The 27,606-nt window shown below is 38.4% G+C and overlaps 1 protein-coding gene across 2 annotated transcripts; it reads left to right on the forward strand.

Annotated features, from left to right (window-relative positions):
• The first annotated feature begins 6,358 nt into the window (after positions 1–6,358).
• NREP (neuronal regeneration related protein) lies at positions 6,359–27,093 on the forward strand. Of its 2 annotated transcripts, none has more exons than XM_058826447.1 (5): positions 6,359–6,377; positions 7,042–7,089; positions 8,569–8,630; positions 21,970–22,047; positions 25,416–27,093. In XM_058826447.1, exons 3-5 carry the CDS (start codon positions 8,628–8,630, stop codon positions 25,536–25,538), a joined length of 204 nt encoding a protein of 67 aa, XP_058682430.1. In that variant the 5' UTR covers positions 6,359–6,377; positions 7,042–7,089; positions 8,569–8,627; the 3' UTR covers positions 25,539–27,093. The 2 variants fall into 2 exon arrangements, with proteins under 2 accessions (XP_058682430.1, XP_058682429.1); XM_058826446.1 differs by lacking the exon at positions 6,359–6,377 and adding an exon at positions 6,847–6,937.
• The last annotated feature ends 513 nt before the right edge of the window (positions 27,094–27,606 follow it).

Genomic DNA, 27,606 nt, shown 5'->3' on the forward strand with positions numbered 1-27,606 from the left:
AACTGCTATCTTCTACTCCTTCTTTTCCAGAACCGGTAAACTAGCAACAATTGATCCTCTGGTCTTGCACCACAGACAAATTAAATTTAACCTTAAACTCTGCTTGATAGCCAAATTTGAGTTTGACTTAAATTCATGAAGTGTTGACTAAGGTAATGTTGCAGGTTCTCACTAAATTGCTGAGAATAATTGAATGCATGGCCCATAATAGAAAAACTGTAGTGTGCATTTTTAATTAAACAAATTCTCATGAATTTAAATTAAGCATACTGCATTCAGTTAATTGACTTGAATTGAAAAGCTTGTCTCTTGAACCATTGCTTTGAACAGCAATTAACACATCTGTGCAGTCACTAGCGTGAGTAAATGCTAAGTTGCCCTTACACTCATGTCTCTTAAACATCCCAGGCATGGCAGCATTGCAAGTATATATAAATATATATATATATATATAAATCAGAATGACATTCACAACATCTGTCAATGTAATTAGGAGAAGTCTCATGTTGGTTTAAGTAAAGTACACACATGTGCTACCTGCTTTGTATGTCATTTTGGTTGGTAGTCATAAACAACAAATTCTTTGATCTGTATTTTAACTTTTCTTCTGAATTTTGATGAAGTCTAAGACTTTCTCCCCTGTCTGTTCTACATCACTGTATCTCCAGGGAACACATGCCAATTTTTTATCCCAATTGGCGGAACTAGCACTCCCCAGTCACTCTTAGTCAGAATTAAATGTTTTCTCACTGTTTTCCACACCAAAGTACCTGAGTCTGCAAGGAGTTTAGCCCATACTGTACTTTCCCCCCAAGTTTCTGAATATTTCTGTCTTGTTCAAGTAATTTATCATAGTTTCCTTTCAAGAAAATTAGGCATTGCCCCATGCTCCAGGGAACTTCAGCTAATGGTGTGTCTGTGACACTCAAGCACCAGAGCGGCAATGCCACAGAACAAAGCAAGCCATGTTCTTGAGAATGACCACCCCTTATGGTCCTCAGGAGGGAAGTCAGGAGATTCCCTGTTCCCTGCATGCAGATATTGCTTTAAATATTCCGCCAATCGGGCAGCACAGCTTGAAGAACCTGCTTAGTTTACAGAAAAATACAAGGTCAAGGTCAAGCCAAGGCCTCAACATTTAGTTACGCAACTGTTAGTTAATATGCAAGTTTCTTCATAATATAATTTACTGGCTGTAGATAGGCCTTTTGATCGACTAGTGGTTAGTATTTTGGTGCAAATATTTGTATTATTGGACCTGATACCAAATACATCAGTGTTCCAGAAGTAACATGCACATGCTCTGAAAAGTGAAGTTAGACCAACAGGTTCTAGGTTTAGTTACATGATTCACTAATTCAGATAATTGTCCATGCCTATGTTCTGGGCCTGACTCCACAGAAGAAACCCTAAATTAATGTAAAACCTATTGGAACCCTGATTAGAGAATCATTATTCTGTTTTACAACAACAAGAATAATAATTAGAATAATAATAAGAATTAGTAGATAATCAATTCACTTGTGATATAAAATGAGACATAGCAATTTTTTCAATAGTAAAAATTGAAAAAAAATTTAAGAGCTGGTGATCAACAGACCACAATTAAATTAGAATGCAGGAAGAGTATATGCAGGCTAAGAGCACCCAGTAAGCAAGACAATATAGCCACTTTTTTCTGCTGCTTGTTTTGTGAGTCCAAAGAAGGTCATTACCTGAAGTCTTAGGCACCTACTGGTACTGTGGCTGCTGTTTTCCAAGTGAACAGCTGCAAAGCTGGACATCATGAACTAGTACTGACTGGGACAAAATATGGTCAGCACCAGCATCTTTTCTTTCTCTTCAACAGCAGCTTTTTGAGCCATTTACTGTTGCTTGTGGAGCTCTACTCCACTCTGTCTCAGGACAGAAATTTGCTCAGTTTTTTCCCTCTAAAGACCCTGAATCATACTATTTTTTCTCCTTTAATACCCTTAAATTATTTTTCCGTCTGGTCTATGGGAAAAACTCACTTTATTGCAGTCCATAACAAAGTTCCCTTGAATTTTAGTGGATATAGAATTTCACTTTAACTTGTATATACTTAACCTTTGCAGGGTACTTAACTCTATGCATGTAGGCAGCTTTACTGTATTCACAGACACTAATCTAACTGTACAGGCCTTGCCACAGGTTCCCTTCCTCTGGTATATTATTTAAGTGTTCTACCTATTTCAGATCACACCTTCTTGTGAAGTGTCCAGTGTCAGTCAACACTGCAGAGGAACTACAACAGGTTAAACCAAGAATTCGTTCTGGAAGTGTGAAGAACTTCAGATTGTTAAATGTGAACAGTGTGTTTGTATGGCAGCTGATGTGTGGTCCTTCCATCCAAGCTGTCCTCTGATGGAGCACTGGTAAAAAATCCTAAACATTTGGTTTATTTAATGACAAGTTAATCTTATTTGGAGGTTTTCCAGAAAACTTGGTTTCTTTCATTATTTATGCATAGCTCACTTTGTTTAGTAATAAGAAATAAATGAAAATAAAACTCATGCGAATTTGGAGATTGTGCACGAAAAACTAACCCACTGAATCCAGCTTCCAGAAAACTAAGCTGAAAATACAACCCACAGTTTGTGTCTTCTTAAAACATGAGCTAATGGACCATCTTCTCCTCTCACTTCCAGCTTGTTGACACAAAAAATATCACACATAATTTCTCATATCTAGTTTATAATCCACATTGCCCCTCTATGGTTTTTTAAATCTTTCAAAGTACTTTTATGTAATTTCTTTCTCAAATTTATTTGTTGATGAATAGAATTTAAGAATAGGAATAGCACAAGTGACTGGAGAATTTGAAAGAAAGGAAAGCTGCCAATATATGTTCTATCTTTACACCCAGTAAAGATAGAACGGTGGTTTCTTTCTGGTGCTTTTTAGGCCTTATCCACAAAAGTAATAGAGTGATACAGATACTGTTAATGGAAACTGCATATTCACAAAAGCCACAGGCAAATATAACTGAATTTTGGGGTTTGGATGAAAGAGTTGTGTGCATGATCTGGCTCCAGTTGCTGAGATATCACCTTCACCCAGAATCCTCTGCACCTTCCAGCCTTCCTTCTTCAGGTGCTCCAGGCCAATCAAAACCAATTCATCACAGAACTAGGCAGATTTCAAACACCTCTAGCAGGCTTGAGTCTGATGGGTTTCTAGACCAGAGTCTTGCCAGTGTTGTGTGCTGTGCCCAGTGTTGGAATTGGATGGCTGAAGGACAGAAATGAGAAGACTGGGAATTGCAGCCCACAGTTTCTCTGGCTCCCGTCAGAATTGAAAAGGACAACTTCAGAGTGATTTTCTGGTGTCTGTTTTAGGTCTATTCATTGCAAGCCATGGAGTTTCTCACCTGGTCTGTAACAGTAAATTTTTGTTCTGCTGCTTTTACTTTTCCTCAGCTGCAATGGCCTGTTCTGCTCTGCCCACTTTGCAGGCCCATTTTAGGTTATTTGTATAACAGTAATACTTTGTAGGTCAGGACTCTCTCCATTTTAGGGATTATGAATCAGAACAAAGATAGAAATAAAGAGAAAAGGAATCAAAAGGCATTGTCACAGATGAGAGGTAGTAAAAGGAACAAACTTTTTCTCCCTGTCTATAATTGACTGCAGAACAAAGTCATACTGGTTTCAGTAACCACAGGGTGTAACAATCAAGCTTGAGGTTAAACCTGTTTTCCTGAGGACAGCAGGACAATCTACCTGAGTGTCACATTTGTAATAATGAAGTTTTAGAGGAGTGATTAAAGACTAAAAGAGCATTGGAATGTTGGTACTGGACTCCCAGCCAGGCTGAAGGCCAGAACTGCAGGTGCAAAGACATTTAAGAGCATTTTAGAAAGGGCAATACTTCTCCCTAATATGCTGCTCACCTATTGGGTGTTTCTCAGCACCCTAATGCTCTTGCCACTTTGACAAAGACCTAATATAAAAAACTTACTTCTTGGCTAATAATTTCAGTAAAGTTTTTTTGTTTTTTTTCAAAGACACTTTAGTTCAATATTAGCGGTTTGCTTGAACTGGTTCTTAACCTATCTCGGTTTCTACCTCATTGTCTGGGTAGGCTTCTCTATTCCTAAATTTGGAAGTGTAATTGCATTTCCAAAACCTGTCCTGCTTCACAGTGGGCCCAAACTGCCTCCTTCTGTTCTCCTATGCAGGCTCTTGCCCTCTGACTCCTCTTAAGAGCTAAACCTTTGCTTCCAGTTTCCATCAGAGCTGCTGAGGGAAGCTGGCTAAGAAAAAGGAAACTGCAGACACTATAGCTAAACTGGGGGGTGCAGGCTCGCAGCAGATCCTAGCAACATGGCTTGCTACAGGCTGCAAACAGGCACAACTTTTCACATACTGGCACGCACAAACAAAAGCAGGTTTCTTACCCATGCTACAAAACCAGATCACTGGAAGGAAAATGAAAGCTAAAAGGGCTCAGAAGGATGTTTACACCTATCCACAACAATTCTTGCTGGTTCCAGAAGGAATTCCAGAAGGAATTTTAGGATGTGAGTAGGTTCTCAAATGGGCTGCAGAGGATGGACTGCAGATAGACTGTGGAAACTGGGCACATGTGGTTTTGGGGTAGAAGGGAATGGAGAAATACATGACAGCTCTGGCTGGGAGTTTGTATGTCTTTTCTCCACAGCTTTTCAGGAAATGATCTGCAGAGGGTCCAGGTGATTGGACTGCAAGTTAAATTAGGATCTAGGTGATGAAAAATTTTAAGTTAAGCTGTATTAGAAATTTTGTATTCTGCAACTTATTGATTGCAATAAGTCTTCTGCTATGAGAGTCATAATATAGAATGTTATCTTTATTCTGCTGAGAATAAAAACCTTCAATTGCAACCATTACTCTGCCAGAGTTCCCTAAAAGAATCTGCTCATCCCCTCCTCTGTGTTAAAGGACAGCATTGTCCACTTCAGCCTCTTGGGGACTTCGCCAGCACAAACTTCCCACCTTCCACAGTTAGGTCTTTGGTGTCTAAATTTATTCCAAGGTGCTTAATCTATAAAAGTGGCAAATCCCTGACATTTCACAAGGTAGGGCGTATGTTCTACAAGTTAGAAGATGCACCAAAGCCAAAGAGAACCCCTTACTCGTACCTGGGCATGCGCCACGAGGGCTTGCTACCTGCACTGTACTCGTATTTGTTATTCAGGAAAACAACCCCATAACAATCAAATCACTGTTTCAAGATAAAGTTTAAACATTCAAGCTCTGATGTGTTTCAGTTTTAACAGCTTATGGGTGAAATTTGTGGAGGAGATAGGCAGCTGAACAGACATGAGCAATAGTAACTGTATTTTTGAGGTAAATGATCTGATCCTTAATTCACTAAACTTAGAGTTATTATCACAGCTTGCCAGGGGTTTAAATACCACGGGTGGTATATGTCCCATATTTTTCCCTTCCAGCTGCTGAATTTTCCTGAATCTGGCAGGCCTGCAAAGCATTCCCAGAGATGTAGTAGCTGTTCAGGAAGGTGCAGAGACATGCTAGTCAACTGCTTGCACTCAACAAATGGAAATCCTATATAGACCAGAATAACACAGTTTTACAGGGAGTTAAATGCTGGCAGGCTTGAAAAACAAGGTTAGTTGCTTATAACCTAGGCCTGATAGAGAAGGTTTAATTTTCTATTAGCCTGCATCACGAATGACTTCATACCATTTTAATGACTCTTGCCCTGGACATTAACTCTCAGGAAGACACCTTCACACGCTGCGGGGTAGCAGGGAATTTGCTTCTTACCACTTGTTTCTCTGGTTTTTTTGGCTGTATATTCCTGTACAGCGTTCGAAGGAGAGACACCTGGTGGAGCAGCACACCTCCCCTGTGTCCGTCCATCGTTCCGCTGTCCCTTCACCCTTTCCCCGGTGCCTTGGCAGAGCCTTTGTGTCGCGCCCCGCTCGTCTGTCCCTGCCGCCTGTCGCCCGTCCCTGCGCGCAGCCACAAGGCACGACCCCGCTGCTACAAAGCCGGTGCGACCCCTCGGTGACAGCCCGGGTGACACAGCCCCGGTGACAGCCCCGGTGACAGCCCCGCCATCCCGCGCTGCCCCCGCACCTGCGGACACCGCCCGCGCCCCCGGCCCGCGCTGCCCGCCGTGTCACAGCGCTCGCCGTCCTCCCCGCCCACCATCTTCTCCCCTCCCAGACAGGCACGGCCGAGCCCGGCAGCCTGCCTCCGCCTCCCTCCCGCTCTCCTCAGATGCCCTTTGCAGGGTTATTATTATAGTTCGTGGCTGCGCTCTGCCTGCCCCCGCTCCCCGCCCGCCCCTCCGCGCTGCGCAGCGCGCTGGCCGCGCTCCCCGCCAGGGCTGGCCGCCGCCCAGGGGTGCGGGATCCCTGCGGCCCGGAGCCAGCGCGCCCCGCTCCCCGCTCCCCGCTCCATCGCCCTCTCCCCGCTCCATCGCCTTCTCCCCGCTCCATGCCCCGCTCCGCGCTCCATCGCCCTCTCCCCGCTCCATGCCCCGCTCCCGGCGCTGCCCCAGCGGGCCCGGCCGGCGGCGGGGCGGGCGCTGCCCGGTGGCTCCCAGACAGCGGGGGGAACGCGGGGCTGCGGATTATTGCAGACTAAGCAGTCTGGCGCTGCAGCATCGTGCGGGGGGAGGCGGGCGGGCAGGGGGAGTGTGTGTGCGTGTGTGTGTGTGTGTGTGTGTGTGTGTGTGTGTGTGTGTAAGTAAAGGGGGGATGGAGCTGGCAGCTGGCCAGCTACCATCAGAATTAGCTCATTGTTCAATATAACCAGTGCTGGCAAGCAAAACCCAGCCCGAGAGAGGGAACGGGGGGGGCGGGGGGGGGGGGGAAGCAGAGAGAGAGAGACTTTCCCCCATCCACCCCCACCCCTTTTTTATTTTTTTATTTTTTTTTCTCCGAGGCTGCACTTTGGAAGAGGTGCAGTCATTCTTACCCACACCCCCTACCCTCTCTCCACTCCCCCAACTATAAATTCCCTTCTGTAGCATGCTGCCCTTTTGTAATCCACATTTGTGTTTCAGATCATGTAGAAAGGACAGAAAGTGAGCAGGGAGCGGGGGCTTTTGTCTGTAAGTATATGCAATTCCAATCCACAGAATTTTATTTTTTTTTAATTAATCCCCTTTCTCTCTCTCTCCCTCTCCCCCCTTTCTGCTTTCTTCTCTCTGTTTTCCTCTGTTTCTTTTCTTTTTTTTTTCATTTCTTTCTGTCCTTAGCTGGACTTTGCTGCAGCTTGGCTTTCCCCTCTCGGTGCACATTTCCAAACAGGCTTTTTTAAGGAAAATGAGAAAATGTGCAGTATATGTATCTAACTCTTTGTCTTTGTGCGTTAAGGCTGGATTTCTAGGCTGAGGATTTTTCTGCACACATGCAAGGGGAGATGAGAAGTGATTTTCTAAAATGTTTCCTTTTTCTGGGTTTTGCACTCCGCAAACACCAAAATGCATTTTTGAACCTAATGCACTTGGCTTTGTTAGAATGCATGCGAGGCTCTAGGATAGGTTTATCATCTCCTTTCTTCTCCCTTGTAAAACGAATCTCCCTCTTCTCCGCCCTGACACTGGATTCCTCTCAGGCTGCTGGGGTTTATTTTTGGAAAGCAGTCATTCTTGCAACAGCATTCTGTATTTTTGCATGTGCAGCAGTTAAATGTTGGGTGGTTCTTTTGAGAAAAAAACAAAACAAAACAACAAAACCAAAACAAACCATATTTTGCTGAATATGTAGTGACGTGCTGCTTTTTCAAACATTTCTGTGTACGTTTATTGATATATGAGTTTGCAGTTTTAAATTCAATATGTATTTGTGTATTTGTGTAAACATATGACTCATACCTAATTATATTTCATACATACATGCTATAGGTAAGAAATACGTAATAATAGAGGACAATTTCAATTTATTTTTTTTTTAAGAAAGCTAAGAAAGGAGATATGCTACAAATTCAGTCCATTAAGAGAGTGATAATTTAAGGTAAATGAGGTAGGACCTACTCTTCGTTTTTTTTCTCTCCCTGTTTAAAATAGGGGGTGTGTGTGGAATAGAGAGAGGGAGAAAACTGGAGGTTATGTAATGCAGTGCCATTTCCAAAAATACCTACTCTCTGGGCTGTTACATTCTGTTATACTTGTTCCTTGATTGCAAAAACCCACACTTAGTAGTATGCTGGGGACAATGGACCACAAATTACAGTAAACACAGACTGACAGTTTTTTGTCCTCTTGACTGATTTTTACCTGTGTTAACCATTACGTATGGGGCTCTTCAGAAATATACCCAGTGCTAAGAATAGCACAGGGTTCTGCAAATCCAGGTACCAGGGATTCCTTTGTCCTATATTTAAGCCTACAGACCATTGAAGTGCAGAGGTGCATTATATATAAGCATATGTGTGGTTATAATAATTTGCATGACTTTAATCTTAACCACTGAAGCTTATACTTAGTTCACCCACTGTTATGCTGGCAAAAAAAAAACAACTTTTAACTATTGTGACAGTCAGAATTACTTTTTTCCTTCATTTTTAATTTTTTTAAAATTGTTTTCAGATTGTTCTCCTTGTGCTACTTGAGAGAAACTGCAATCCCAGACTTAACAGAACCTAAAAATGGTAAGAATTAGTTGCTTTAGCAGAGTATCAAAAGTCTTTTTGTCAGTACAAACCTAATTTCCTTCTTCCCAATACTAATTTATAAATAGGACCTTAATGCGACATACTTTTTGAGGCTATGGGGACTTGCCATACAGTAACTGATGTACACTGAAAAGCTCTTTATGTTGGATCTTTTATTTTCTTGCATTTTTTTGAATAAAAATCTGAAATCTCTCTCTGTGCAGTAAGGTTTATTAATTGAAACAAGAAATACTTAAGTTATTGTGAAAGATACACATCATAACACATGCAGCAATACATGCAGACAAAACAATACCCTGTAATGCCAACACTAACACTTTTCTCCCAAAAAGAAGAAATAAGTGAATATTGCACTTCATAAGTGAAAAAGATTTAATGTCAGTCTGTCAGGGAAGTACGTAAGGTGCAAACTAAATTTTCTTATTAGGTTAACCTTCTGAAAACACTAACATTCTTTGTGACACAGTTCTGTTCCAGAAAAATGTTTAGGCCTCAAACCTGACTGAACTTACAGGCACTTGTTTGGAATGTGTTTAATGAACAACAACCTTCTCCTCCAGTGCTAATTATGTTTGTATTTTTATTGATTAAGGCCCATTTTTTATACTCTGAGACACCACTGCTGACAAGCTCCTGATTTTAAAGACATGCATGTAAATACGGTATTCTCTGACTGTCTCAGAATCAGCAGGGCAAAGATAACAGTATTTTTCTAGAAAAAGTGCTCAAAGGAGGCAGATTTTATTTAGATTTTTTTTTATCCTATAGCATTCTTAGTAGAGGATGCAGCTATCTCAGAAGCATATCTAAATACATATGCTAGCAAAAATGTGATTATTTTGGATGCTACAGGATAAAATCATGATCAAACCTCTGTTAATTAGTATTGAGCAATGCTTTAAGTAACATTGCACAGGGCTTATATTAGCACAGAATATTTTCCCCAGTGTGAGGTTCTGAGGGACACTCCTATGAAGATTGGGTAAATTGCATTAATATTATCCCTATCTAGTTCTTTGGAGTTGTTTTGATATGGGGGAGGGGTGATGATCAAAGAGTGATTAAAATGAGAAAATATGTACTCTGTTCTAAAGGCTTTGTTTTTGTTTTTGGCTCCTTGTTTTATATCATTTCTATCTGCAAAAATAAACTTGCAAATTCTGGAGTTTTAGTCTATTCTGGAACATACTTTCATCAAAGTGCTTTGCTCATCTGTATATAAATGAATAGAAGGGGTGGGGAATTAAAAGGGAAATGATTCACTTAAACTGTGAATAGAAATCATGTTAAAATACATGTTGTTCATACAACTGTGGAATTTTGGATAAGGCAACTGTTTTCCTACCAACACCAAGGTGACAATCAACCCACATTTTAGATGTTATACAGGCTGCTGTGGGCAATTTATGCCTATGGAACAAAAGATTCCTTAAGTTTAGTTAGGCATAAAATAGGCACTGATTTCTAATAGCAGATGGTTCTATAAATCCAGCAAGGTTCCTGTAGTAGCCAAAGAAGTCAGTTTTGTAAAGCCAGGCTGGGCCAGAACATAAAATACAACTTAAAGCTACCCAAATGGAAAAAATAAAATGTTGCTACCCAGTTGTCTAGTCCCATCATTTGCTTTGCAGTGTAACATAAATACAAACCTCATTTAGCTGTTTTTGAAAGTTTCACTCCTTTTTTGTGATCAAAATTAAAATGTACTATTAGGTTCCACCCCAGTTTGCAAGACTGTTTAAGATGTGATACTTGGCAGAATCTCTTCTACCACCACCCTTTTTTTTTTCTATTTCTTTCACTTCTGGCACACTAACACTGAATGTAATTCTAACTCAGACCAGTGACACACTTTCCTTGCAGCAGTGGACTTGTCTTTGGCATATTTCTTCTTGTGTTAACTGCATGTGTTTGACCATTCTAATTTGCAAGAAATACTCTTCTTTGCATATCAACACTTTCTACACACTGAAATACATGATGATAAAGGTGCTTACTTTGTTTTTAATATCACAGTATGTGCAAAGGCCCTACCCTGCTCTCACTGGTCAGTGAAAATTTAGCTATTGTGTTTCAGTAGACTTAGACTTTAAAAAATGGTGGAAAATGGCCTTCTTATTCCTTTGCCAGTCTGAAAACTCATTAATTATTTAGCTAGGCCTACAGTAAAATTTAAAGTGAGTAGAATAAACTTGTTAAATGAAAACAAATGAGTTCTTGGTTTAACTTCACTGTGTTACCCTCTTACTCTCTGAATTTTCTTTTCTCATAAAGTGTTTCTTAAACATTTTAAACAGTAAAAGCAAGTTATTTAACACATTAGTTTTCAATGCTGTTCCTCCTTTTCCCAGACTTGGAATTAGAATTACCTGATCAATTAACCAGTCTTTCTTGCACTTGTTTAATAATAATATTCTCAGTTTTAAGAGAAATAGAAAAGCAGAAGAGAGCATTTTCTATTATTCTTATAATTTTAACTCATGGACATTTTGCATCATCTTACACAAGAACATTTGTTGTTTGAAGATCTGTTCTTACTTCTGCATAATGTATGTCCTTAAGTGTCTACCTGAAGGAGGAAAGAGCCTTTTATGTTGATATGCAATGTGTAAAAACCTGAGGTAACATAAGTGGTCTTTTAATTTGAAATGCTAGAATTTCTGTATACTATCTTTGTGGCAAGTGCTGAGTGTCCTGAAATATAAACTAAAATTTTAGTGCTAACAAGGGGAGAAAAAGTGTTCTAACTAAAAATGAAATTTTTAATAAGAATTTGTTTTAATATTTTTTTCTGCCCCATCCAGTCATTAAAAGTGATCCAATCATTTCGAAAAAGGAACATACTAGAAGGGTAGGAGTAAGGAAGTATAAATTCCAGTTTTCTGTGATCTCAAAGAAGGCTCCTACCAAAACCAGGAAAGGATTGGGTTTTGTGTTGGCTGTTTGTTTTGTTATGGTAAATATTAGTTTTTAAATAAAGAAGTCAGACCATCATTTAAGAGAGTTAGAGAACTGCTCTGTTTATTTGCTTCCAGAGCACTCAGGTGTGCCCTTTTCTCCTTCTTGTGGATTTTAACTTAAGTTCTGGGGGCTCACAGTGTCAGTGCTTAAGGAATTTATACTGACAGCACTAATAGTTGTGTATATCGGTAAATAGATCCTTAAGAGTTTAATTTTTACTTTTCTGAAAGCAAACAGAAGATAATCTAGAGCCAATCATTAATTTGCTCCTGGTTTACCACAATGAGATAGCTTTCTTGTCAGGCTTTTTTTTTTCTGCTGTGGAGTCTCTGGCTGGCTGTTGTACAGTATAGCTGTGTCATCCCAGAGTAAAAAGGCTCTGGAAGTAGGTCATTTGGGCTGAATGTTTCCTGTAGTGCATCCTTACCTGAACTGCATCAGTTCTGAGGTTATTCTGCCATGTTTTGTAATTTACATTCCCTGAATTTTATAGTCTTACTTTGGGGAAAAGAGAAATAGGGGATGATAACCTTTAGGGGCAAAAACTGTTTGGAGAAAAGTTCTTTGTTAAGTCAGAGGGAGAAAAAAGACAGACTGTATTTGGTTGAAGAGAAAAGAATCACCATCCCATTTAGTTTTTTGTTTGTGTGGGGTTTTTTCCTAGTTTGTAGAGAAATTTATAATATCATTTACGTTAAGTGAAGATATTTATGAAGAAAATTTTGTGCTTAAGATTTCATCCCAGTTTAATCATTACTAACCTTTTCCCAGGGAATTACATGCAGGTGCCTTAACACATTCTGTAATTTTCTGTGTCCCTGGGCTGGAACAGCTCTTCATAATTTTAGGATTATTTGTGGAGAATAGAGTCTAGAATTGGTCTGGCAGAGGCAGGCATTATTTGGAACCTTTTATATGCTCTGAGAAAAAAAAAAGCAAGGTAATAAAATGAGACATTATGTCCAGCCTATTACTAGACACACACTGGACAAAAGCAGCTCTTGGTCTGGCATGAGAAAACTCATACCTGGTTGATTACTACCAAGCCTGGTACTGGAACTGGAATTGGATTCTCTATGGTAAGTCAGAGCCACACAGAACCAGGAGGACTGTCAGATGCTCTTTGCATCATGTATAGCATGGGCAGAATTTGGTCAAGAGAAGTAATTGTGAGGAATGAAAGCTAAATAGTTTTGGCCATCTGAACATGTATATTGTGCTTATGTAATGTGCACATTATACATTGTGTGTAGTTTGCACAGTGCTACTTGATTGCTGAAAACTCTGGGAAAATTAAAGCTTTTCCAGCTTACAAAGTTTATAAGCAGAAATACAAACCAGTTTTGCAATACTTCTGTCAAGCCACCTGTTCAGCTGAGCAGAAAACAAACCTTTACTTGATGATGAGTAGAAAAGCTGAGTTTAAAAAAAAAAAAGTAATTTTTGCCCAAAGCTATAGATACTGTGGATATTTCAGTGGTACAGCTCATATGCACATGAAAAGACAAAAGCTTTTTATATACTTGTTTCTATGCAGTCAGAAACATGCTCTGGGTGCTAAAATTTTGTTAATCTGCCCCAGCATACTCTATCTGAACTGAACTGTGTTGACACATGGAAAGGGAGGTTTATGTAATACTAGGTCCAGGAAAAATGTTCACGAATTTTTTTCTCAAAGGCTGAAATTTTGGAAAATCAGAATTAGGAAGATACATCTAGTAACATTACAGATAGGACATTCGTTTTTTAAGGCCTGGGATCTAAAACCTATCAGTAACAGTATTTTTATTTTTTGCCTGACCTTGCTATACTGCTGCTTCATACCTGAATTCAGATCCTTATATATGCTGAAGAGATGGGAAAAGGATGACAATTAGTTCTAGAACAATTTCATAAACATAATTCAGTTTGCATCATTGACTGGGACAGGATATTTTAATAAAAATAGTTTTAACTATTTGTATTTTGGTTTTATTTCAAATATTTTTTCACCTCATTAAACCATATTGATTGAGGGCACGATCTTCAAAGGTGCAAAAAATATTATTTTCAAATATTTAATGTAGAATGATAATATGAATCGTTGTTTGAGTGTTACATGCAATTAGATTTGGACTTCTGGTCTGGCAAATTCACAGTAGCACTACTGAATGAATCCCTGTGTATATGCTGCTGGGAGGATTCCTGATGTTTCCTTCTATAAATACTGCATTAAAACAAACAAGCAAGCAAGCAAAAACAACCTGCCCTCAGAATAAGGTGGATTTTCTCATCCTCCAGGAAAAAGTGTCTCTGGAATAATTTTTTTAACAGTAACCCAATTATCTCGACTAGCTTGGCACACTTATGTGGGAGCAAGTTGAAAAAGTTGTAAGAAATTTGTGCATCCTCACTGGAGGTGGTAAAAGCCTTGGCTTAGTACACATATTGTCAGAAAGACCCCCTGGCCCCTTCCAGCGCTGTTGTTTAGACGGTGCACACTGACACCACAGAGCTACTTAGAAAGGTCAGGTTAGAGAGAAACAAATATTCCTTCTTTGCTTTAAAATGACTGTAATAAATCTCCGTCATGAAAGAGTATGGGTTTACACAGCTCCTTAGATGAGTCCCAGAACCTACAGATATTTTATTACTTTTATCCTCCAGAACATCCATGATACATTTTGTGTTTTTGTGTCTGGAGTAACACTTAGCTGCATCACCATCTGCCTAGAAGAGGCTGGTAATAGGGAGGCTTCAGGTAAATGTACCACACTGCTTTCAAGCACTTGTTAACAATCAGTTGCCCTCATTATATCTCTTTTAATGAGATAAGTAAGAATTGGCTGTACAACATGGTTCTGTCTCCCATTTCCAAGAGTATGGCTGGGGCTGTTTAATACTTGCCTGCAAAACACTGCTTGGGCAAGGGGCTGGAACCTGCTGAGGGGAAAGAAGGGTTCTTGTGGCTGGGCTCTGCAGGAGCAGTGAGCTTACCTGCACTTGGGGAACAGCATCCCTGCTTGGATTTCTGCTCATCTCTTTGGTATGTGGGGAAAATCCTGTTGAAGTCCAAAGCAGTCTCTTGAGCCTTCTGTAAGTTATAGCATTCAGGCCATTAATTTAGAGAACATACAGGAAATTTTTAAAAAGAAACACTTTTTTTTGGGGGAGACCACTTGATGTATATATTTTGTCTACCCAAAGAGAGGAGGGACAGGTCTGAGAGGGTACAGAGGAGAAGCATTGTTCTGGTCTGTCTCTTTTCCTGTTCTTAAGGATTCTCTTACTGGCCACTGCTCTTGCTGGACTTTCCCTTAAGATCAAAGCTCAATAGAGTGAGGACAATGGACTAAATAGAACTTTTGGTCAGCCTCTGACCATGCTCCTTTTCTTCCTCCTCTGTAGCTCAAGTAATTTGTCCATGTCAGGTATGAAACTACTGAAAAACAACTATGCATCCTTTGGTCCAGAAATTTTTGCTGCCATGCTGTGTGCCCACCTGAGTTTGTAACATGAGACTTGCTTATGCATTTTGTTCTGCAGTTACCATTAGGTGTAGATGCAAATAGTTACTAATTAAGCTCTACCTTATTACACTTGAGGAGCAAATTACAAGCTCCTAAGTAATTAACTGAGAACTAGAGTATTATTTCAATTCTCAGCCCTGTTGCTGTAGTTTTTCTGTGTGTTGCATGTTAAGTAAAACAAAAAAAAATTACTGTAGTACAGAGACAAACAAAATAAATATGTGGGGCTGCACTGGGTTCTGAGTTTGGTTTTCTGGATGGCTGATTTGCTTATTTTGATTTCTGTAATGTTTTGCAGTTTTGGAGAGCATACACAGAAATTTACTAAAGGAACAAAATAATTTGCAGCCATTATATTTCTTGATGGAACTTTCCACATAATATACATTTTCTTTTTATTTTCTCTGAAATAAATGTATTCTTTCTCTTTCAAGAAGTGCAATACTTTGTTAACGAGCATCTTGTAAAATTCATTAATTCAGTAAGAAGTTGGAGGAGCATTTATGACTGTTCACAATGTACTGCTTGATTTCTTTTTTCTCTTACTCTCTGTATGCATGGTAAATATTAACAATGTTTTGCAATTATTTTTGTGTATTAATGAAGTAAAGAAGCAGCACAACAACACTGCTGCAGGATTTATCCTAACTGGTGCAGGAAAGTGAAAATTGATCTCCCTTCTTTACATTCTTTACATTTACAAAATTGCTTTGCATTCAGATGGTGTAGAGTGGATACCTCCGCAGGGAAAGTTAGAAAGTGTTTTCTATAACTAATCTCATTCAATCACGTATGTTAGAATACAGCTCAAGTTTCTGTGGAGGGGTTCTTACTAGATAACAAATTGGGCAGAAGTCTTACATATATGTATATATATATATATAAGTATACATATAAAACATGCAACCTGTATATGGATGAGGACAGGAATGAGTCCCTGGAAGAAGCTGAATACAGATAAGCCAGGGTAGAAGACTGCATAGGAGCAGACACTTCAATGTAACCTCAAGAATAAATGCTTAATGAACAACAAAGGAAACAACAGAAGACAATGGGTTTGTAGGAGAAGCTTTTCCATTAAAATGAAAAAAAAACCAACAAACTATTTCCAAGGTCACTTCCTTCTGCTGTGTAGGCAAGGAGCAAATTACATCCTATTCTGAGAAATTGACAGAAATTGCAGAAGAGATGCAAAAGGACTGCAAAAATCCCCAAATACCTAATAAATAAACTTTATAATTCACTTGCAGTGTGGAGAGGGGGATGCAAGGAAAAGCTTACTTGTCTCATTTAGGCCTTTTCATCTCTATGTGGTTGTGAGTTTGAGTCATCAGATGGGGAGGAATAAAAAGCAGCAGTAATATCTTACCAATGAAAAGGAAAAGACATCAAAAGATGCTGATGCAGAGAAGTCAAAGGCAAATTCAGGTGTACAGCTGTCTTGCCATTTTCTGCTGATGTACTGCCAAGTATTAATTATCATTGCAATGGCAGGTAAAGTCTCACAAAAAGGTGTGCCACTTGGAACAATCCCAACTGCATGATCATGATGTAATTTTTCATCAGTTCTCTCAAACCATTTATCTGACCTTCTTTACTGTGTGGAACTAACAACTGAAATAAATGTAAATTATTGATTTTCCCCACTCTTTTTTTGATGTTCCTGGTACTGATGTGAAAACCAGGGATGGCAGAAAAATCTGCTGCCCTGACAGGATACTGAAATCATGAACTCAGGTTATTTGGGATGACTGTCACTGCATCTCAAGCAGAGGCTCAGACTCGTGATGCAGAGACACTCAAAAAAGCAAACAAGTTCACAAGTTCACAAAAATTGTTAAGCCTCACATCTGCTAAATCACACTTTCACAGCATTTTTAAATTATTAAGCTAAAGTAATGAAGTTGCACTTTGATTTGAGCAAGTTTTGGTTTCTGCTGTTTGCACAGGAAAAGCTTCCTTGGTGAGCCTGTTCCAGAGTCAGCCTATCACCACAGCAGCATCCCATTTCATCATGAGCACAGCTTCTTAAATATAACAAAGGCTCATCAAAACTTCAAGGACTCATTGAATTTAGGAGTAATGATGAGTACTCTTGATGTAGCCTTGTCGTTGCCCTCTACAGAAGATCTGGAAAATAAAAGCTGTGACTGATAGAATAGTGCTGCCCAACTAAACTCTTATAAAGCAGCCACCTTTCAGCTGAGAGTTGCTGTATGTATTAAATCTTGTGTGCTAGGTTAGGAACACAGTGGATATTTGTATTTTATACTTTCATAATATCCCCCTTGCAGTCTTAAAAATAAATTACTGAGGATGGGAACATTAGTTTACCCCTTGCACTGAAGCAAAGACTTTGATTCTAGCACAAGCTTTCCCTCCAGTTTGGTTTAAAAAGAATTAGTGAGGTTTTCATTTACAAAATTATTTGTTTAGTGCTTGAGCAGTGGTGCAGTAAGATTGTTTATGCATTTGGATTGTGATTGTGGGATGTTGGGTAGAAAGAAAATGTTTTACTGCAGTGGGAGGCATTTCAGGGGATTGAGAAGTACATGGTAGGATGTGCTGTGAAAAGTACATCTACAGCTCAAACTAGCTGTCAGCTAAGAAATTTTAAAGAAATGTGGGTACAGAAATGAGGAACAGTGTTCCTTTTTGGCTATACAGCCAAAAGTGGCTATACAGCCCACTCTCCGGAGGAGGGTGGCCTCTCCCCTTCTCTGGTCTGGATTAAGCACATAGGGCACTCAGTCCTCACAGCTGTACAGTGTCATTTTGGTGCTGCAGAGAGAACGAGAATGCTTTTCTTTCCTTCTTTTCCACACACACCTCTTGTCATTCTACTCCCATGTTCCTCAGCATGTGGCCATCTGTGTCTGCTATTACACTGCTAAGCCATATAGTAAATTTTTTTCTTATAGTTTTCTTTTTTTTTTCCCCCCCTTTCCTAGGTAGGCTACTGCAGAGTTGTTGGACATTGTCACCTTTTATTTGGAATTAGGACCTACAGTACTTGTCATCATTTCCTTTTTGTTTTCATTCCCCCTGCATCCAAATTGCTTTATAAGACAAAGAAGTTACCTGAAGATTCTCTAAAAGGTGGTTGCTGATTTACTCAGAGCAGTTGCTCTTCAATAAACTTTTAATTAAGAAATCAACAGTACAGTTGAATACCACTGTAAGTCCTGAATGAGATTTGATTGCAAGAATTTAGTGATGGTTCACATGGGGAAAAAAGGAAAAAAAAAAATCCAAGGACTTCCTCAATTGTTTCTTAATTACAAAAACCTTGGGAATATTTAACAGGAGTATGCTCATTTTAGTAAATTTAGCATACCATAAATCTGGGAATTTTTTCCTCTTGATGGATTTATCTGAATGTTTGAAAGATACTCTTAGTGAATAGGGACAAAAAGTGGGTACCAAATCAATTTTAGCATTTTGATGTGACTAATAGAGTATGCTAAGTTCAGCTCCCTTAAAATTGTTTTAAGGCTGGACAAAAGATTGTGCTCCCCTATCATTGTTTTTAAGAAAACACAGCTTAAAATGAAATAACCCAGGAATTAGAATTTTGAAATGTTGGTAAAACAGAGCAAGAGCAAAAGAATTTCTTAGTCTGTTGGCCAAAGGAGTAAAGTAGACTGTAGTAGACTGTACTGGTTTTGGAAAAAAAAAACCCAAAAAACAAAACAACCCAGAAAAACTATCAGTAGTTCTGCAATGTGAGAGAGCTGGTAAACATTACCAGCTCTCCAGAAATGGAGGCATTTCTTTTCCTCCACTTCTGCTCTTGCTTTAATATTAAATTGTATTATTTGTATTTTTTCAGGAGACTGGAGTCTACAAAATTGAAAGCATACTCATAGAGAACCCAAAATTCCCAGTTTTCAAGTTGGCCTCAATGTTTCAGGCAGAATTGCATAGCAGAGTCTCAGGTAGCCCTTCCCAGATTTGACAGCTCATGGATGAAGCTTCCTGGCTTAACTGTCTGGCTAATGAGGATCAAACACTGAGGCTATCAGTGTGACTCAGCATTATGCAGACTTGGAGTAACTGTAGTTTTCAATCCATCCTAAAGCTCAGTAATTCTGTTCTGAATCCTGATACTTTGGTTATTTAAGCCAAGCCTGCACTTGCATAACAGTCACACAGGAAGTACTAAGAAATGAAAATTTGGTGTGTATCAATGGAAGCATTTATTTAGAAGTGTTTGCTTCATGCTAACAGCTGGAATGTTGTAACCCTTACATCCTACTCTGTAATGGAGCAATGCTTTCCTCTCTCTCATAGTTCATCTTGCAACATTTATATCACTAATTTTGAGCTGCTGTAACTGAATTCCTGTTCTACATGTTTTTCTAATACCTTAGTTATCAGTATATTTGAACTTCTAAGTAGTTTCTGCATTTATAAAGCACAGCAAGATACCATGTTTTTGGTTTTGGTTTTTTTTTTGTTTGTATGTTTTGTTTTGTTTTTTCTAGTGAATTAAAGTAAATCTTCAGTGAACTTTTCTACATCAGCATCTTTCCATTCTGGAATGTTTCCATTCCAGGATCTTTCTCCACTTGGCCAGATTCTAAGGCATGATTCTCCAGCCTTTCAGCATTACTCTCAAGGCAGATACCTAAAGTCCTTTGTCCATTCAGGACTCTGGTACAGTCATAGCAGAACAGTTACTTCATGTGAAATAGGTCCATGTGATTATGATTTATCATTATGGGCCTTAGTATTTGTTTTTGAAGAAGAAAAAAAGAAAATATTGGTTGGTTTGTTTGCTTATTTGTTTGTTTTTGTGTTGGTTTTTTTTTTTTTTTTTTTACAGAGAACTACTGCAAAAGCTAGTTTAGGCATTATGTGGTGTATTTTGCAGGTGGAGGTAGGATTTGGGGTTAATTTTTTTTAACCCTGGAGCATAGTTGTGAGCCCGTCTTACAATTTACACCTTTTACCTCCTGCCTCATTGCCAAAATCCACCCTCAAACTTCAATTCCTCCAAGTTTTTATGAATTTAATTTGAGGATTCCTTTCTTTTTCATCTAACTTTGGGTGCTTATTTTATTCCTATTAGGTTATTCATAGGGATAGCACGACCTATAGGCTAACCTAAATACACCTCAGACTCCATGGAAAATATAGAAGTTTGTATTGATGATATTGACTAATTCTGTATTCTGATGCTTATGTGAGCCTCCCATATACATTTTGTATACTTTGCTAATGTGAACAGCACGTTCTGTGGTAGAGCTGAGCTCCTATTGCTATTTCCCACCACGAGTTTTCATGCAGAAAGGATGACTACACAATGAAATCAAGACATGATCGCAGAATGGGTAATCAGCGATTAAAAGTAGCAACAGAAGAGCTCAGACATTACTTAGTATCTTTCATTCAAATGTTTCAAATATTCAGAGGGAACATTGACGGATTTCAAAGAGTGCGCTATGCTACACATTGGTTATTTTATGTCAAACACACCCAGAGAGCAGAACTGGTTTGTCTGAGACCTCAGATATGAAACAAATCTGTTGTTTTAACCCATGGAAAGCACTGTGGTTTGTAGTGCAGAAAAGCATGGGACACTGTACAAAGCAGGCACTGCCTTGAGCTCTGTTTTAAATTTCTCTCTGTCTCCTGCATTATAGAAGAGCTCAGTATTTTCTGTTGGGAAGAGGATTTAAGTAATCTTCCAATAATTTCTTTAGGATAGAGCTAGTCCAGTTCTGATAGCTCATAGTCAACATGCACCTCCACAGAAATGAAAACTTTTCTCATGTTTCAATATATGCACAGGAGCAAGTGGGTGAGTAAAACCGGTCCAGCATTTACTTAACTGACAATGAAAGTTTTGATTCCCAAAGTGCAAACAAATCTGAATAGTATAATTTATAATGGCTATCTCAAAATACTGACAGTTTGACATCCCAGCACCATGCAGAGAGTTCAGTTCACCAAACACAAGAGCTCAGGGGAAAGATCCAGCAAGAAAATAAATTTAAGAATTTCGGCATTGAACGTAACTTGTACCTGACCACATCAGTGCTTCTGAGGCTGAGATGAAGAGATTTTCTGATCTTCATCTTGAAGCTGAGAGGTATTAGCTTGGTATTTATTCACTTTAACCTCCACTGTAGTCAGTGCTCAACTTTATTTTAAAATAAATGTAAAATATTATTTTAAAATATTTTAAAACCCATTTTACACAGAAAAAATTTCCTGTAGACATAGTAGGACAGCACCTTAACTGTTAAATCGTGCTGCCAGCTATTTTACTGTATGTGTTTTATAATGTGTTGGAATTTCTTTAATGCAGAAAATACAGGGAGCTAACACAGAATTATAATTGTTTCAAAGATCTTACAAAGTTGCACATTCTAGTTCACCACTCCTTGTGAAAGGATATCAATGCTGTGGTGCTCTTGTCACCTGCAGTCTTCAGCAAAGATAATGAACTTCATTAAACAGCCCTTTACCAGTGATCTCTGGCAGAAGGGAATGGACATGTTTTCCCACAATATCCTCAACAACCTCATTAGTACAGACATCTTCCATAAAGAATTTATTGGAGAAATTAAAAAAAATCCATCCTTACTCTATTAATTTTTTTTTATTTTTTTTTAAAGGTGCCTGTTGAATGTAGATAAACATAAAACAATATAGTTGGAATGCTCTAGGGACAGATGTCATGGACATAAAACACATGTGCTAAACATTAAATACTCTGGGCCAAGTTCTACTGACATTAGGCTTGTTTTATTGATGTGGTCTGTCACATGAGCACCATTGCATTCAATGAATCTCTCTTTGTTAGTAAGATCTTATATATATTTATGTCACTACAGGTTTATCAACCAGGTTCAATGACTTGGGTAAACCAGAAGATCTTTCCAACCAGCCGTGGGGATGGGGGATTTCCAAAGGTAAAGTTATTTATGTAATTTCTTTTGTATAATAAATAGTTTGCTAAAATGAAAGTTTTCAGAAAAAAAAATAAAAATTGAAAGTTCAATGGATTTAATTTTAAAACCACTTCAAGAAAGAAGCCAACTCTCATGATTTCATCACAAGTCTCATATTACTCTGTTTTTCTTAAAGCCTTGGCTCCTTGCACCATGCAGTTAACTGAAGATCTCAGTTTTCATTTTATAATTATGTTTTTATCCTTCAGGCTTGCAGAAAACATGGACTCTTGCTGGCTGCACACCAGAAGGAAAACATACTAATTTTCAAAGGCTCATATTTCTTAAGCCTGTCTCATGATTTTACAAGTTTGACATCTGAGTTGTGAATGTTTAATTTTGGCAATGCTTTCCTAGCAATGCAGATGAAAAAGTCAATGATAATGCAGCAGGAAGAACTGGGTTGTCTTTTATTGAGTACCTTGCTTGTGCTTTACCTGGCTTGAGCAACAAGCATACAAAGTGTGGCAGTTTTCATCTGAGTTTGACAAGAAATACCACAATATAAAAGCAGAAGGTGTGGCTCATCAGAATGCATTAATAGGATTTTACTCTGTTACCTTTACTGGTTTAATAAATGTGAAACTAGACATGGAATTCCAGTAGTGAAAGATAACAGATTACACAGAACCATGTGATGTATATGTTTTATTTTCATATTCCCTTTTAATTACTGGCTCAAGAAGGTAAGTAAAGAAGACAACACATGGAAAATTGTTTTAAGTTTCAGTCATTAACAAGGCTTCTGCTCCATTAACAAAACTGCTGCAGTTCCATATGGGTAACACTGTACATTCCTCTACACTTTTTCCTCTGCAATTTCTAAAGTTTATGGGTGGGCTATTTGCAGCCTCATGTGCCAGTCTTTAAACTAACATGTACTGCAGTACTGCCATTCTTAGCATTCACAGTATTCCAAAAGTTCAGCTGAGAAGGCTGGTAGCAGTGCCAGAGCATGACTAATGTGCTCTATAGGGTCATATTTACATCAAATTAGTTTGCTAATTTTATGAATCAGCTGTGTGTTAACTAGACAATTTTTATGCAAAACGTTGTTAGAAGCTTTCAGTAAATTGTCATTCATCATTAAACAAAGTTTCTCCTGAAGCACAGGAATGAGGCTGTGCACTATGTGCAGCATAGCAACAATGCTGCATTATATTTGATTTATGAATAGCTGGGAGTTTATGCTGTACATAGCTTATAATAAAAGTTTCTCAGAAGGGATAACAGTTTCTCAACTAGCCAAAACATATTATAAATATTTTTCCCCTTTCAAGTCACTGGATTCTTGTTTTTAAAATACATTTTTTTTCCTAGCCTTTATGTAATTCTTCAGAAGATATTTGGCATGTGCTGGTACAACAACCAGTTTTTAGAGCTACTTCCAAATTTTATTTCACAACTGACATTCAAAAGCAACTTCAATATTAATTGCACATAGTCCAGCTTCCAGCAGAGTGTCATCTTTAGCAGAAACTGTACATATTTGGAAAATTATTTCATTTGAACTATAAAATTAATTAGGTATAAATCGGTGAAAAAACTGCAGAAAGTTTTTGTCCTCCAGCTGAGCACTTTTATCTACTCAATGGTAAACAGCTTGAACTTCTGAAAGAATAAAGTAAAATTGATAGATTTTTAAAAACTATTATTTGAGCTAAAAGTGTTGGGTTGTTCTTATTTTTTTAAATTATATTTTCATACAACCAACAAATGTAAAAGGCTTCAGTTCTTAATGACAGTTTATTTCCAGACCTAGAAGGGTCACATGGGACTTTCTATCTCATGATTGTATGGCAGGATTTCAGGACTGAGATTGTTTTCACAGCTGAAAAGGAACTGCCCGACACAATGCTTTTGGAAATTTGCCCAGACCTTTGGTCTGTGTGGTGTGCCTGTTTGCATGTGTAAGTTTCTAGTTTTCCCTTCATATCCTTTAATGATACATAAGCAGCAAATTTAATAGAACAAAAATAAGTAGAAATACTACCATGAGGATGGAATTTTCTAGAGTACTGTGAGGAAACATGTTTGTGCAGTCACTAAAATTTAAAATTTATTTTCTCATTTTGAAATTCTTGCAAAATACCCATATTGGCTCTAGCAAATATTTGTTACAACTCCTTACTCTTCTGCATATGTACTGACCAAATTCTGCTCTTTTCCTCCATTTCTTGATGCCCCAAAGGAGCAGGTCACCAGCTATCTCCAGGAAGAGATTTTGCTCTGTGCTCAGCCTGAAAACCACTCCTGTGTGCAGTGCAGAACCCCATGGGGAGCTCATCTGCCTAAAAGTAGAATTTATCCTGTATACTGTGATAAAGACAGTGGGAGAAGCCATGGGATGGCTTCATTCCCAGCACAAGTAAATGTAGCAAGTATGAACACCCCAGTGAAAATTCTGGGTTTGAAGAGCCAAGAAAGGAAAATTGCTGAAAATTGCACTTTATTGGTCATTGGGAAACTGCCATGTGTTTAATTCCTAATTCAGAAATTCACAACTCTCACATCAGAAAAAAAAAAACAAACTTGGAGAAGATAACTTTACTTTCTTAAACAAAAAGCGGTGTTGAGATTATGTGACAAACACATCCTAAACAATATGAGCAATAAAACACCTTTACAATTCTTACCACTTAAACACAAAAAACACAGATTTTTTTTTTCCCTTAAGATATATTACTAGCTAAACAAATTATTTTTATTACAGATTCCATAGTGACATATCAACAAAGTACTTTAGGTAGTAGGTGCTTAGCCTTTAGGCTTCGTTCTGAGGCTTAAAATGAAACATATATGTGAATGCTGTTTAAAAACTTTGCTGAATAGGCACAGTTACTATGTATGGTTAACGAAGACCTGTCTGAGGCAGCTTGCTCATATGGCACACTTGTTCCTTACCTACTCAGACCAAGAAAACAAAGCAGTGTTTTTAGTGTGCTCTTTTTGACAGATTAATATAGGGAAGTGACTTAGTGTATATTAGTTGGTTAAACAGTAAGGTTTTTGAAAAATTGGAGGTCTAGCCTGGGAAAAGTTCTCTTAGTATTAAGATCGTCTTTCATAAATAAGATGCACTTCTATGTTGGATCTTTTGCATTTTTTGCTGCTAGGACACATTAATTCATGCCCAAGTGAAATGTTTTTCTCAGATGCCACAAGAACCGCCTGTTTTTCAACCAACCCTTTGCTCTCTGCAGCATCAGGTGCTTCAGTCATCTTTAGAAGATGAACTAAATATAGGGAACTATGGAAACTTTACGATGAGGGAAGGGAGCACCCCACCAAACAGAAGCACAACTAATACCACTTTCTGCTCTCCACAGGGAAATCTCCCTATCTCAAAGGAAGTGAATCGCAAGAAAAGTGAGGTGGAGGGGACATCCCTGGCTCCAGCAAGTGGCCATGGACAACATTTCACCAAAATCAATTACCTCTACTCTTTTTAAATATAATTTCTCCATTCATATTACATCTGGTGTATGGGTTTGATGAGGTCATGGTGTCATATATTGGAAATTGTTTCTGTGTAAATCATCAAGTGTAAGAAGAAACTACGGGACTCTGAGCCTTGCTTTAGAGAATAACAATGGACAAACATGTACCATAAAAACTAGTTTTTAACATTCTAACTCAAGCGAAAGCTCTCAGAATTTCACACTGTGAATCCATGTTTACAAACATTACAGGTGGGCCCTCAGGCCTGGTTCTACCACAGCAATGTCTTTCACTACTCAAACTCCACAGCTCACACACAACCGGTAAACCACTCTCTCCATTTCCACCAACCCAAACTGCTTCTTGCAGAGGCTGAGAGTCCCCCTTTTTTTTCATTTAGATGTAACAAGCCTAGTAGTTTATTTTCATTGATGGTCTGTATATCTCTATATTTTATCCATGTACTCTTTTGATGTATAGAAGTAGTATGAAACTCATGGTTTCCTTGTGGTAAGTGATCGTGATGCTGCCACGGGATTTGAGACACTGATGAATGGTGCTATTTTGGACTTTAAATATGCTCCTTGGCAAGGTAGCTCTGATGGAGTTATTTTTTATTTCCATGTTCTGAGAGGGTGTTGGTACTTTGTTTTTCTGAATGTTGTTCTTTAGACTGGACTGACTTGTTTACTTGTGTCTTCAGTGTGGCTTTCTTATTCAGTGCTGTAGGTGAGTAACTACTTATAGTGTACAAGTGAGGAACTGATTCCCTATCAGTGTCCACTCACAAACATGCAGTTATAGTGGGAGCAATCACAAAACTGTAATTTTCGTAAAATCTCCTTTCTGACTCCTATCCACCTTATGGAGAAAGATGAGCAATAATTTTCCACCAACTTCTCAAAATCTCTTGATTTTTGTCTTTTTTTCTTACAAGCCTTTTTCAAAGAAGGGACAAGTTTTAATGTCCTCTTCAAATCCATAAACTAGGGGATATAGTAAGAAAAATACAGCAAATTTCTGGGAAGAGAAGTCCTAAAGGGGAAAGAGTACATTTCCACAATACTGTCAACATGTGGACTTTACATTTTTGTTCTTGCTCCCAATCTACTATAAATACAAAATAACACAAACCACAAAACTAAGCAGTATCATCTACTCATGGAGTGTTGTTGTGTTAGACACAGTCTGAAAGCCCACCTTAATTTTTTATATAATTCTGTCTTTTAGCTATTCCTTTTACAGGGCAGGCCTTGTTCTGAACTGTCTTAGCTTCTGACTGTTAAAAACCAATGCATGCACTGCACTTCTAGATTTCTTTCCTTTCCCTACCTTCTGTATCCCTTTCCTTGTACACTTTCTTTTCCAATAGAATAGATATGTCTGCTGTGCTGTATATAGAGCAAGAAGTAATATTCAACAGTTGTGGCATTTATGTATAGTTGCAGTTGTGTACTGCTGAAAATGCAGGCTTTTGTAACAATGTGATCTTTAATAATGCAAGTACCCAATGTATTTTAGCTATTTTAGTAGGTTTTGTTCAATAAATATGCAAGCTCTAGGGGTGGCTGTGATGTGTCTGTTTCCTTATTACAGATAGGGCAGGGTTCCTGTTACCATTTGTTTTCACCTGTTCTTTTCCTGAATCCTGAGGTTTGTTTCAGGAATGTCTGCTGAAGTAAAAGGTGATTTCTTTTGCTTCTTGCTATACAAGAGCTATCAAGATAACCTAAATGCCAGACCTGGATCTGGCAAATGATAGCTTGCTGGACAGTGGCAGTCAACATACTTGGCTTCCTACACTGCTGAGTGGCTGGGTCAGATGTGACACTCAGTGCCATTTTTAGTAGCCCCGGGAGGATACTCTGGGGCTTTGCACGGCAATTACAATGTGTTTCACTTACCTCCTCTGGTAAACTGAATTAAAAGGTAATTTCACATGTGTGGGTAATTTGATTTAGAACAGTGCTGATACAGTCCTCTCTTAAAAACACTTTTATTGGTGGAAAAATAGCACACACTTTGCTAAGTTTTAGAACATACATTGGTTTCATTATAGTATAGATAAAGCAGAGACAA

Source organism: Poecile atricapillus, chromosome Z (assembly GCF_030490865.1).
Source record: "Poecile atricapillus isolate bPoeAtr1 chromosome Z, bPoeAtr1.hap1, whole genome shotgun sequence".
In the NCBI taxonomy this organism is placed as follows: domain Eukaryota; kingdom Metazoa; phylum Chordata; class Aves; order Passeriformes; family Paridae; genus Poecile; species Poecile atricapillus.

Excerpts from the sequence above, each read along its gene's own strand:
- NREP (XM_058826447.1), top strand. Across the intron at positions 22,048-25,415 it reads GGGATGGGGGATTTCCAAAG|GGAAATCTCCCTATCTCAAA; the intron begins GTAAAGTTATTT and ends TGCTCTCCACAG.